General features: G+C 40.3%; 1 protein-coding gene across 7 annotated transcripts in view; it reads right to left on the bottom strand.

Moving 5' to 3' along the window:
• LOC129762945 (uncharacterized) overlaps positions 1-12,549 on the bottom strand; it is a 169,943-nt gene that overhangs the window by 20,575 nt on the left and 136,819 nt on the right. For all 7 annotated transcript variants that reach the window (XR_008740758.1, XR_008740756.1, XR_008740757.1 and 4 more), the window contains 2 exons: positions 3,335-5,662; positions 3,078-3,269 (listed from right to left, as the gene is read on the bottom strand). Coding sequence is in view for 1 of the 7 variants with exons in the window: in XM_055761577.1 (XP_055617552.1) it covers positions 3,078-3,269; positions 3,335-5,662 (2,520 nt within the window). In the remaining 6 variants the exon portion in view is untranslated. The remainder of the gene's footprint in view (positions 1-3,077; positions 3,270-3,334; positions 5,663-12,549) is intronic.

Below are 12,549 nucleotides of genomic sequence, written 5' to 3'. Positions count from 1 at the left end.
GTAATATTGCAAAATTTATATAGAAATGGTTAAATAAAGTTCAGTACTACATGTTTCAAGTAATCAAATAACATGCAGTAAAAAATTTAATTCATATTTTAACAATTTAAAACTGCCTTGGGGCTTGCCTAGCAAACATTAAATCGTAAAAAATTCGAGGGGTTGTATCCGAGACACGACCGCTTAGTACGTAGGACTACGCAATCTTTTTTCTTATGAAATTTGATGGTTTATCATTTCGAATATTATTTGCGAATACGTCGAAATTTAATAAATAACTCTTTAGTAAAAAGTTCCGGGGACCCTGAAAAGGTTTAATGGCTTGCGTAGTTTTGTAGACTCATTTCGAGAAGCAACGATCATTTTTTGCCTTTGCGAGAACAATACACTAATTGGTCACATGTCGCAATTCGTTTCTTTATATCAATGCACGCATTGCACTGAATATTAACGAGAGGCATCTTCCGTGCATCGCCATAGAAGACGAATGAACTTTCTGAGTTTCAAGTGTCTATAATTCAAAAGAAGAAGAAGTGCATCGCCATTCAGCAAGCATCAAACACGCGTCTAACAGATGCAGTGCTAAAAATGAAATATCGCGAGAATGACCGTTTATGAAAAATCACCTATAATCAATTGTACTCTGCTCTTTTTTCGCCTGCTTTGCCATGACTCGGATTGTTGTGTTAATTGCAATGCCAGATGCACTTCAAGTGAAATATTCACTAGCGTTCACAGCTCGAGAGGATACACTAAACACAAAACGAGTAAAATAAGCGACCTTTGTTGTTTCGGGCACAGAAATATTCTGAGAATTTTCCTCAGAGGAGATGCAATACTGATACGCTAGCGACAGCTTACTTGCTATGCAAGGTTGGAGTTTACTTCGCAAATTTTCTCTTTTCGCTATCCCCCTTCGTTGTTTCTGTTCTAGCGGCTGCATAAGTTACCCGTTATTGACAGCTCTGTTCGGGAAAGCACACAAATGGACAGAACAAATGTATGGAAATTTTTTTCCATTTTTCATCAATTTAAACCATATACAGACTATGGGATTGTAATGTATAGCATATCAAAAAAAAATCTTAGAAAATTTCCAATTCGATTGGTATACAAAACGTTTAAATCAGTTCGTAGCAAAAATAGTTATTGACGTTAACTTTATTTGTAAGACCTAATGTAAGACGTAGTCATACGTCAAAAATCTAAAATTGGAGGCGATATACATACATCTAAGACACATTACTTGTATGATGTATATAACTGGCATATGCATATGAAATTGGAGGCCATATACATGTATATTGGGGTATATGATGTAATATAAACGGTAATTATACGATTTATTATTTTCTAGGATGTATGTATATCGCCGCCACGTTTGCAGGCGCATCATATACATGCAATTTATATTAATCATACTTGTATGTTTGTGAATATAATCCTCAAAATAAAATCATTACACTAAACCTTCGTTCCAAACAACTTATACAGTTACCAAATCACGCAATAAACATTAAGAAATGCAGGGAATCTCTTATTAATATTTGTTCAAATTTAAAAATGTGCTTAACTCCAGTTTTGTTGACAACTTTTATGTATTCAATTAAATCGTATGATAAATCATATATTAACATAAACATTCCCACCTTTCATCCTTCATTAAACACCTCGTAGTAGAAATCTGTCAGTATGCATACACTCTCCCACGAAACATAGTGGAAAAAAATATATTCGTCGATGTAAACAAGCGGTGAAAAAGGAGACACTTTTCGACGAGTGATTTGTATGAAGTTCCACTGCCGTGATAAAACGCCAAACAAAATATTGCCAACATCAATAAATAATTAAATAAAAAAGAAAAAAAGGATAAAAATATTTCAAAACCGAAAGAAAGATATCTCAAAAACGAGAAAAATATCTTTAAAAAACTGGGGAAAAATCACACAGAGAAAGTCTCAAATAAGGGGCTCAAAATGAAAGGGGTGTCATCGATTTCTCTACATCTCTCTCTTTTGGTCATAACTTATGGCGGGTTTACATTGGGGAGATCTATAGCTATAGATGGATTTATTCACGTGTAAATAGATGTAAACGGGTGAGAATAAATATGATACACTTATTCGAGGTATATATAACTTGAATAAATTCAGCATATGTAAACGCCTGTGAAATTCTCACTGGTGAGAAATCACTAAAGTTGGATGCAGTTCTACTTCAGGTGAATAAATTCACCGTAAATATGAATATATTCATTATATAAGTTAACGCTAGTGAAAACGGTTGATGCGATTTCTATAAATCTCATCATATTTCTTCACATGAATATATCACTGGTCTAACCCTTAGCTCAAGTGCACCCGTGGCCGAGTGGTTAGCGTCATAACTAACATGCCGGGTGTTCGGGTTCGATTCCCGTTCTGGTCGGGGGAATTTTTCGTCAAAGAAATTTCCTCCGACTTGCACTGTGATCACGCGTATTCTAGAGCTTGCCACTCAGAATGCATTCAAGGCGTGTTATTTGGCATAGAAATCTTAACTAAGTACTAATAAAAATGACGCAAGTAATACTACGTTGAGACGGCGAAGTTCCTCTAGGAACGTTAGTGCCATTGAAGAAGAAGAACCCTTAGCTCAAACACATTCCCAACTGTATTTGACAGTTTGGACTGTAGGTTAGAACCTCTTCTATCGGTTTCTATAGTAAACTCAAATTGAAACGTTATGAACGAAAGAAAAAGTTGATGAAAAGAAATCGATCAAGTCCCATGCATCCCTTTCCTTCTGAGCCCCTCAAATACAGAAAAAGTATTTCAAAAACAAGAAAACCAGAATATAGTATCTCTAATATATCTTCTCTGATGAGAACAAGAGACATGGAGGAAACAACAATCGATGAAGTTGAAAGTGCAAATAATTTACTGCTAGAATTTCTCCGATACACAGTCAACACTTATATTTTGGTAGTGAAGGTCCAAAACAATCGTGCTTTTCAGGAAACATTGTGCTGTGTTTCGAGGTAATGGCGCGCGCAGCATTCCCGTCAAAAAAAAAAATACTATATTTTCATTACTCACCTCGGTGTACCGACGGCGGCGGCGGCACTCTTCTTCGGTGTGGTATGCAACGGCTTGTTGGATGCCCGCGGTGCTGGCATTGGTGCCACGACGCTCGGGGAAGCTGTTGTTGCAGCAGCGCTGTACCTTTTCGGCGGTACGATACGGCTGGGCGATCTCAGTGTCTTGCTTACCGCTGGGTCGGAGTTTGCTCTGAAATGAACATAAACCACGATTACATTTGATAATCGTTGGATTAAAATAAGGTTTAGTCTTACCTCGTAGTTGGATAGCTGACCGGTCTGGGAATTCTCGACTTTGTGGCACTCGTCGGGGTGTTGCCCCCACTTCGTGGCTGCTGCAACTCCTGTCTGAGTTGTTGGCCTTCCTTACTGAGCAGTTCCCACTGAATTTGCAATCGCTTGAAGCGATTCGATTGGATTTTGTCCTGTTTTTCGCCCACCGGAGACGGCAGTGACGCGGGAGGGGTAGGCTTGTGGGGACGTTTCTGAACCACCGTGACCGACACGTTTGGCGAGTTGGGAGGCGTCACGAAACTGATTTCCGTTGGTCGGAGCAGCTGGGGATGAGGCTGTGACTGTGGCTGCTGTCTGACGGGAGTCGTATTGATAACGCCGCTTCCGCCGCCACCTGCCGCTGGAACCGCGTTGAAGGACACATTTTTCCGCTGTGACAAGGCGCGACTGACCTCGTGTCGCAGTCGGGTACGATCGTAGGCATCCTCCGACGGACCAGTGGTGGCCTGATCAGCCTCGAGAATCTGAACGATTTCCGCATAGTGCTTCAGTTCCGATTTCGGCACGTGGGAAAGGAATTGCTCGGTGTGGATGCGTGCTTCCATCTCGTCATCGAGCCGTTGCTGATGCTGCTGAGCACGGTTCAGTTTGCTGCTGACGGCTTTGTTCAACTCGACATCGTTCATTTCGTTCAGCTTGTTTAGCCGATGGTAATCATCGGCTGAGGCGAGTTTCAGCGCATTCGGAAGACGGGCTTGGTGCTGGGACATGTTCGGCGAATTGTTGACCCGCCGCAGGCAGACATCGGGCAGCTCGTTGATCGAATCATCGTCCTCAGGAATCAGATGTTCCTCGTTGAAGGTGTAGCACGGTTCCTGCAGTGATCGCCTCTTCTCCACATTCCGACTGATGTTTTGATTCTCCTCAAACATGCTGTTACGTTTGGGTTTAGTTGGTGGCCTCCTAAGGATGCTCTTTGGGACCGACCGACCCGAAGGTGGCCGCTCCGTCGAGGGAACCTCCGCCGGACTGTCGTACTGGTACACGTATAGATTATTGTTGATCGCACCGCCACTTTCGTTCATTTCCGAATCGGTAAGCATCGTCGAGGAGCCACGATAGCCCGAACTGGGTGGTTGACTAGAGCTGTGGGAACTGTTGTAGGTTTGGTTGTTTATCAAGTATGCACAGTCACACGTAACTCCCCGACGACGTCTCAGCGGCGGAGTCATGCAAAACAGCGGTCTCCGCAGCGCGGCATCCTCCGAGAAGCTACATTCATTTGCTTCCGGAATGTCTCGCAGCAGCTTCCGGTATTCTTGGGGGAGCAACGTTACGAGAGACTTCCAATCCACCAGATGCTTGTTGTATTTTTTTGTTTTGATATTTTCGATATCAACCGGGCGCGGCTGTTGCTGTTGCAGTTGGGTCTGTCCCAAGTTCTCCTTGAAGGAGTGTGGCGATAGAATGAGCGAAATATCATGATCCGTGTCACGGATGAAACCCAAATCCGGCAGGACGTAATTTGGGTACACCACAAAGACCGGTGCCTTCTGCTTGTCGCCCAGCTTGTTGAGCCGTTCCAGAAAGGAGGGTGGAATGACACGTACCTTCTCTTTCGGTCCGATGAACGATGTCTGCATCGATCTCGTGATCATCTCGATGGGAACGTTGGTTCTTGCGTTCAGTTGATTAATGTTGAATATTTGCGTTAAGTTTTCCGATGTGCGGCTGGCGTCTGAGTTGGTGTCCTTAAAGCTGTTGTTATTGTTATTGTTGATAATACTACTGGAGTTGAGTTCTCCGCCGGTGGCGGCGGTGTCGCCTCCGAAGGTGTTATTCATTAAATTATATACAATCGGGTTTACCGCGGGCATATTTTTGTTTGCGATGTTCAAATTGTACGCCTTATAGTTGCGTTTGTGTGCCGGAGAGTTGAAATCATTAAGCTTGGCTCGCTGTTCCTGTGGCTCCTCCGTCCGGTCCCCTGCGGTTGTTGTTGTTGTTGTCGTATCGTTATCCGCCTCATTATTGTTGGTGTGATTGATTTGCACATCCAGACTGTCGAACTGGAAGTCATCCTCCGCGTGACGGCCCATGTTCGAACACTTGCCGGAGTCATTCATGCTCTTTTTGCGACAGCGTTCCTTCAAGTTAGCGTTACTACTGCTGCTGCTATTATTGTTATCTCCACCGGAGGCGCTGTTGGTGGAATCGCTGGGCCAGTGGTCGGACGATACGTTCATGCATGTTTCCGTCGAGCTGCTCTTCTGCTTGATGAACAGTTTGACCAGGTTGAAGGAGGGCTGATTGGGCTGTTGGGTGTGCTGCTGCTCCTCGTTGTTGTTGCTGGAAGGGAAAATAAATGGTTAACAATGAAAAATGCTCTGTTAGAAAAAAAAATGCTGTTAACGGATAGACAAAATGTTTAAAATAATTGCGCCGACAGTAATCTGGAATTGATCACGTGAAGATCAACGGGGATGATTGTTCGTCTCCACGCATCACGCGGCCCCAAGGTGCCACCCATTTTTGCATTGTAAGTAACAACATTTTTCCATAACCAAAAAAAATGAACAGTCTAGTAAAGGAAGTATCCTCAAAAAGCTTCGTCCCTTGATGCTGGAAAATAAACGACACTATTGAGCTTGAGCTTGAGCTTGAGCTTGGGTAGACTGTACAATTCGTAGTTGCTCTCCGTGATTGACCTGAACCTACCAAATAGCACAAAGAACACACAGAATGACGCTTGGGACTAGCAAATCATTCTCGTTGTGCAATTTATGGTGATTCGAGCTTTAAATGGTCAATAACGACGCCGGCCACGTCCTTACAGTCACCAGGGGAAGGGAAGGAATGTTAGTATGACATTCGCCGCCCGAAGGCCAGAAGGGTCGCCTCTATAGCGTGGTTCCCTAGCGAATATCATGGGAGGGATAATTGTTAGTGGGAAGTGGTATGAATCAGGATTCACTGTGGTAAGTGATGTGATTATGTATACCTAAACTATTGACCGCTTGACGAAACGAAAATCAGAAAATCCTATAAAACATAACACGCGGGAGATATTATCTCTAAGTATCTTGAGAAAGAAAACCTGTGGTATTAAGTGGACCGGCTATATATTCTATTATTCACCGCACGCATTTTTATCGAAGTCCAATCGCGATAGTGGAGAGTTAACTTTAGGAAACCTGAGAAGGTAACCGAGAGAATTTCGGTAATCGTCGGGCGTACTGTTATAGCACTTCGTTATAGAGACATATTGTGAAAACACGCACCTTTGTGAAGGCATTCCGAAATATGTGAAAAAAATTATAGACCACCTAAAACTGTGTGGAAAACAAGTAGAAGTAAAAAATCGCCTGGCATCCATGAATACCACAGAATATCAAACCCACGTACACATAAACATCTATGGAGGAGAAACAAACTATAAACAAAACACACAGACCTATTTTGTATTCCTAAAAATAATGCTACCATCCGTTTGATGTACCGTCGATGGGGGCGAGACCAGGCCAAAACGGAGAAAGCCACTACTAACAATATCCCTACAAATACCGCGAATAAGCTGCGAACCGCCTAGTAGGAGACATATCCTCAACACTCCCAACGTACAGCACTCAACTGCAGTACAAATAGTTACCGTTCAATAACTCACCAAAGTTTGATGTATTTACACATCAAACCCTGATGAATCACCAAACAACAAGCACCCGCACCACAGCTAAGCTCTATGTATCGAAAGTAGTGAAAACATGTCTCCCACCAAACGGCTCACAGCCCTCAAAAATACCCGCAATACCCGCCAAGACAATACAAACAGCAACCTCATTCGTTCCGGCCAAATCCCACCCCCATCGACGGTATGTGAGAATGAGGGGAAAATTAATAAACTTAACTGACGACGCCGCCGCCCGATCGGCTCAGCCTTGCAAGCAATTCCCTGTACAGCAGTACTACCGCTCCGCTCTCGTTATTTCCAAATAACACTCGAGTATCTCACAGCTCTCTCCAAAATGAACAGTTTCTTCACACATACACACGCATCTAAGAGAAGAACGTCACAGGAACGGGGCATGCCCGGGTGTTATATAAAAATGTTAAAGAGGATTGAAAAGAAATGAAGAACTTAGCTCTAGATGTGACCATCGTATAACGCCTGCAAATTCTGCCTCGGTGATACATTCACTGCGATATATGCACACACACACAACCTGAACTAAACATGAGGAAAAAAAACGCAACAATTCTGAGCCTATTCGATGAATTCAAGTAACATAAAATTAACACCATCATATCTTGAATTTTCTAAAAAAAAATCATCCGACTACAATTGAACATCGATTTTTAACGTAACTAACACAGAAACTCAACCGACATATTGTAATTTTCCCGCACGGCGGATAAAACCGAAACACGCGTTGACATGATTTTGCACGACGAAAAAAACAAACGCGGAGCGAACTAAAATACGTCTACACCCGAAGACTGCCCGCTTGGGACTCTGGAAAATAAACGACACTATTGAAATAATTAACCCGTTTTATGCCAAGCGTTCAAAAATCGAACAGCTATTTCGATAATTTTTCATGGCTTTGGAAAGCAACCATATGGTAAGGTTTTGGCATCAAATGATAGCTTAGTCTATCAGCTACCACCTACTGTCAATTTCATTTTAATTTGTATCACTTTATTGGACATAAAAAACGGTTCAAAGCAACTATGTGCGAAAAGTACATAACCTCACATAACCTAACAAAAATCAAAGTCTTACAATATTTAAAAATATGTAAACTTTTCTACAACATTACTTTGATAAAAGATCACACATTGTGATGTAGGAAAAAAATCATTGGATTGGACCTAGAGATGGGCGAGCGCTCACGAGCCGCTCATTCGAGCCGGTTCGTCAGAAAGAGCGTACGATCCACGGTTCTTTAAAAATGAGCCGAGGCTCTCAAATGAATCGCTCTTAAATGAACCACGGTTCTATTATGAGCCGTGGCTCTTTTTTGAACCGCGGTTCATAAAAGAACCGTGTTTCTTTCAAGAGCCGGCTTATTGGTAAAGAACCGTGGATCGTATGTTCGTTCTGACGAACCGTGGCCTGCGGCGGTGCGGAAGAAATATATGTTTCCCATGCTGCTTTTTAAACGGTTTTATTTAGCTGTTTGTATGTTTGTAAATTTTGGCGGATTACATATTTTCTCGAAACCCCTAAAATATGGGTATCTAATGAAAGGGCTTGACTAGTAGAATATAGTTATTTTTAAAAAATGGAAATCCAAGATGACGGCTGTTACAAAATGGCAAGCAACAAATTTCGTCAAAACACCATCAATATGGGTATCAAATGAAAGGGATTGACTAGTAGAACATAGCTATTTAATAAGTATCTAAAATGGCCTCCACCCCAAAATGGGGAAATATGTATTTCTTCCAAAACCCCCATCAATATGGGTATCTAATGAAAGGATTTGACTAGAAGGACACAGTTATTTATATAAAATGGAAATCCAATATGGCGGCCGTCATAAAATGACAGACTACATATTTTGTTGAAACCCCATCAATATGAGTATCAGATGGAAGGGCTTGGCTAGTAGAGCACAGTTATTTATGATAAATCCAACTCCAAAATGGTCAATTACTTTTTTCATGCATCTCACAGTTAATCATGAAAACATTCCATTCGAAACATTTTAAAAATGTTTCGGCGACTTCAGTACTATGTGAGCGAGTTTTTCCGAAAGCAGGATAAGTTTGCAGTGAAAGATGTAGTAGACTTTCATTAGATAACATTGAATAGATAATATTTATAAATTTAAAAAAATAAAGAAGTTTATTGTGATGGCAATATATCAGAGAAAACCTTCAGTAAAGTAATATTTTTACTATATATTAGTAATATATTTTACTATTGTTTTAAACCTTATTTTTTACGTCTTCTATTATTTACATATCCGAATAAACCAGTTCTTGAAAAGAGCCGTCAAATGAGCCGGCTCTTTTCATTGAGCGCACGGCTCTGAGCCGCTCACTGAAATGAACCGTTTTGCCCATCTCTAATTGAACCTCCTATAGTAACAAAAATGTAGGTTTTGGCGCTTTTTGGCTTTTGTGTCATTTTCCGGAAAACGGGAGAACGGACAAAAATAATTCTTGAAGATTGGGGTTTCTGTAACGCCAATAATCAAAATTACACCAATGGTTTTTGTTGAAATAAATAATTTTTACAGCTTGGTCCATTAATGGGTTAATGGACGGGAAAGGTTTAACCAAATCGTAGTGTAATCAAAACGGATGAAAATATTCCTGCTGGGAAAAAGCTGCTGGAAGGTCGTCTAATCAAAGTCAAAGTAAGCATACATTCTAACAAAATAGAGTTCTAGACAGGTCAGCTACACTCTGTCCAACTTCTAAAAGACCAGGTGATGATCTTGCTGCTTTGTGTCATTGTAAACAAACAATGCTTCAATTTATATTCTAGTGTGTAGGTATTGGTGACTACCATACACTGCATGATTTTCATATGTGTGTGTGCAAGCGCTGAGCGTAAACGAATGTTTTCGTATTTTTAACTGTCAAGTTTCTATAAGACCAGTTACATTTTCCGTTGTTTTAGTTGTTTTGATCAATTAATTCTGGAAAATGCCGAAGGGAAGAGTGCTCACGGAGAGAGAAGAAAGACAACTCGATGCATTTCACCAGGAAAATGTTGGTATCAGAGAAATTTCTCGTCGGATTTTTTGATCCCATCAAGTAGTGCTCAATTATTTGGCGAATCCTCAAGGATACAATAGAAGGAGAGAGCTACACGTAAATCGAAGCTCTCCGACCGGGATAAGCGGGAAATAGCTAAAACAACTTCGAATACCTCAAAATCTCTTATGCAAATAAAGCAATATTTGAATTTAAATGTTTCTTGGGTGACAATTCGTCAAGTTTTGCTAAAAAGTCCTCACATAAAGAAGGCTTAAAAGATTAAAGCCACTTATCTTACACCATCTCACATCGGAAGACGTCTGAGTTTTGCCAAAGCTCACGTCGGTTCATGTGAGCCATGGTGGGGCATGGTATGTTATGACAAAGAATGATTTCAATAGAATACATTTTGCTATATACCATAACGAAAAGTTCTCCAATGTATAGGTTATTTTCACTGACGAAACCAAGATCAATTTGGATGGTCCTGATGGTTTCAACGGGTACTGGAAAGATTTACGGAAGAAGGAACAGTTTTTTTTTCAACCAGGAATTTTGGTGGAGGCTCGTGCATGGTTTGGCCGGGATTCTGTGCAACCGGAAAGCTCAAGATAGCTTTCACATCATCCAAGGATTACATACATGTTCTGGAATCCTCTCTCATACTATATTTGCGTGGATATCATCACAAAAAAATCACACTCCAGCAAAACAATGTTACTGTTCATACCAGCAAGGAAACTAAATAATTTTTTGGACTGGTCGACTCGCTCTCCAGAATTGAATCCTGTTGAAAATATTAGAGGGATCTTTGTACGCAGGATCGCAATTTCGGAAACATGGAAAAATATCGAGAAATCCGCTCAGCAGAATTCAGTAAGTAGTATTCCAATACGAATTTTTCAGGTATTTAGCCGAAACGGCAAGGTTGCCAATTATTGACATGTGAATCAGCCGATAGTTTTGATTTTTTCATTGATAATACTTGTGAATTTTGAAATGGTCTTATAGAAACTGGACAGCTGAAATTATCATATTGAGGCACAATAAATAATCAAACAACTCTTTTGAGCAAAATTGACGTTAAATATACTTTATTCTAAGCATTTATCAATGTATGAATGTATCTTGTTGAAATTCTAACTGTTTGTGTTGCAACGAAATAGAATCAGGGTGGTCTTATAGAAGTTGGACAGAGTTCAGTATTGTCATAACGGATGACAATGTTCCTGCTGGGAGGTGGCTGCAGGAAGATCGTGTAATCAAAGTATATGGCCTAGATGGACTAGGATTGGGCGATTTCGAATTGATTCTTAGAAGATCGATCTGTTCCATTCCGATTTCCGATTTTTTGGATCGATCTTTCGTACTCGAGAAAATCGATTTTTTTGCTTTCGATCTTTTCGATCTTTTTGTAGATTTGTTTTTCATTATACATCGATGTTTTATCTCACCAAAGGCCACCTAACATTTTTTTAAACATAATGTCAAATTTGGATCACTTCTTCTACGATTTACTTCTGTAAAAATGCTGACAGAGACAGAACTAGCGGCAGCTACTGAGGGGATGAACTGTAACCGGTTGCGGATAGGATCACTGAACCTGATGTTGACATTAATTACAGGCGAAAGGTTGTTTTCTAGAACTGACGCCAAAAACAAGAATCGGCTTCGACTAAATGACACAGGTATGGCACGATTGGCTTTTATGGGATCATTGTCAGCTGAGTGCTGGATGGTTGTTCAACTTCTAAGAATGCTTTTTAAAATTAATTTATTTAATAAAACAACTACCTGACGGCGCAAGGTGAATGCCCTGTGGCTGTGGTCTTTATGCTGAGAAACAAAACAAAATGCTTTTGATGTTTGAAGAGAAAAATGAATTTTGTATTCCCTGTTTAAAGAAAAGACGGCATTCCTATAGAATAAACAGATAAATCGAAAAAAAGTTTTTAATTTTTCAAAAGTCGGCAAAGATCGATTTAGCGAAGATCGATTCTTTGGTACCGATAGAATCAGTGGAACGATCCCAACGCCGTTTGGAAAATCGATTCGATAAGATCGATCTTTTTATAAAGATCGCCCAATCCTAAGATGGACAAGTTCGAATAGCAGACATTCTAACAGGAAAGAATTCTAGACATGCCAACTACGGAAAATAACCGCCATCAACGCTACAGGAGATTAACGGCCACTACAGTAATACAGGTCGGACTCGATTATATGTGATTCGATTATATACAATTTTGGGCTCGATTATATACAGTTTGAAAAAAAATAATATTTTTTTATGTTTTAAATTCTTTTCATATTATTTCAAGAAGAAATGTAACCTTCCAACGTTAAGGTGTAATTTAAGTGACTGATTCATATACAGATTCATATACAAAAATCGTGATTTTTGAAGATTTTGCTTGAATTTTCACCAAGAATTAATTATATCGATATTGCAGCCAAATTAAGATAGATAGAAGTTGGGTGACAAAGAACAAATTGTAGAGCGATTGGAGAGCTTTAATTTGATT

The sequence above is a fragment of the Toxorhynchites rutilus genome, chromosome 1, assembly GCF_029784135.1.
Source record: "Toxorhynchites rutilus septentrionalis strain SRP chromosome 1, ASM2978413v1, whole genome shotgun sequence".
In the NCBI taxonomy this organism is placed as follows: Eukaryota; Metazoa; Arthropoda; class Insecta; order Diptera; family Culicidae; genus Toxorhynchites; species Toxorhynchites rutilus.
This window is presented reverse-complemented; position numbering and strand designations above follow the sequence as displayed.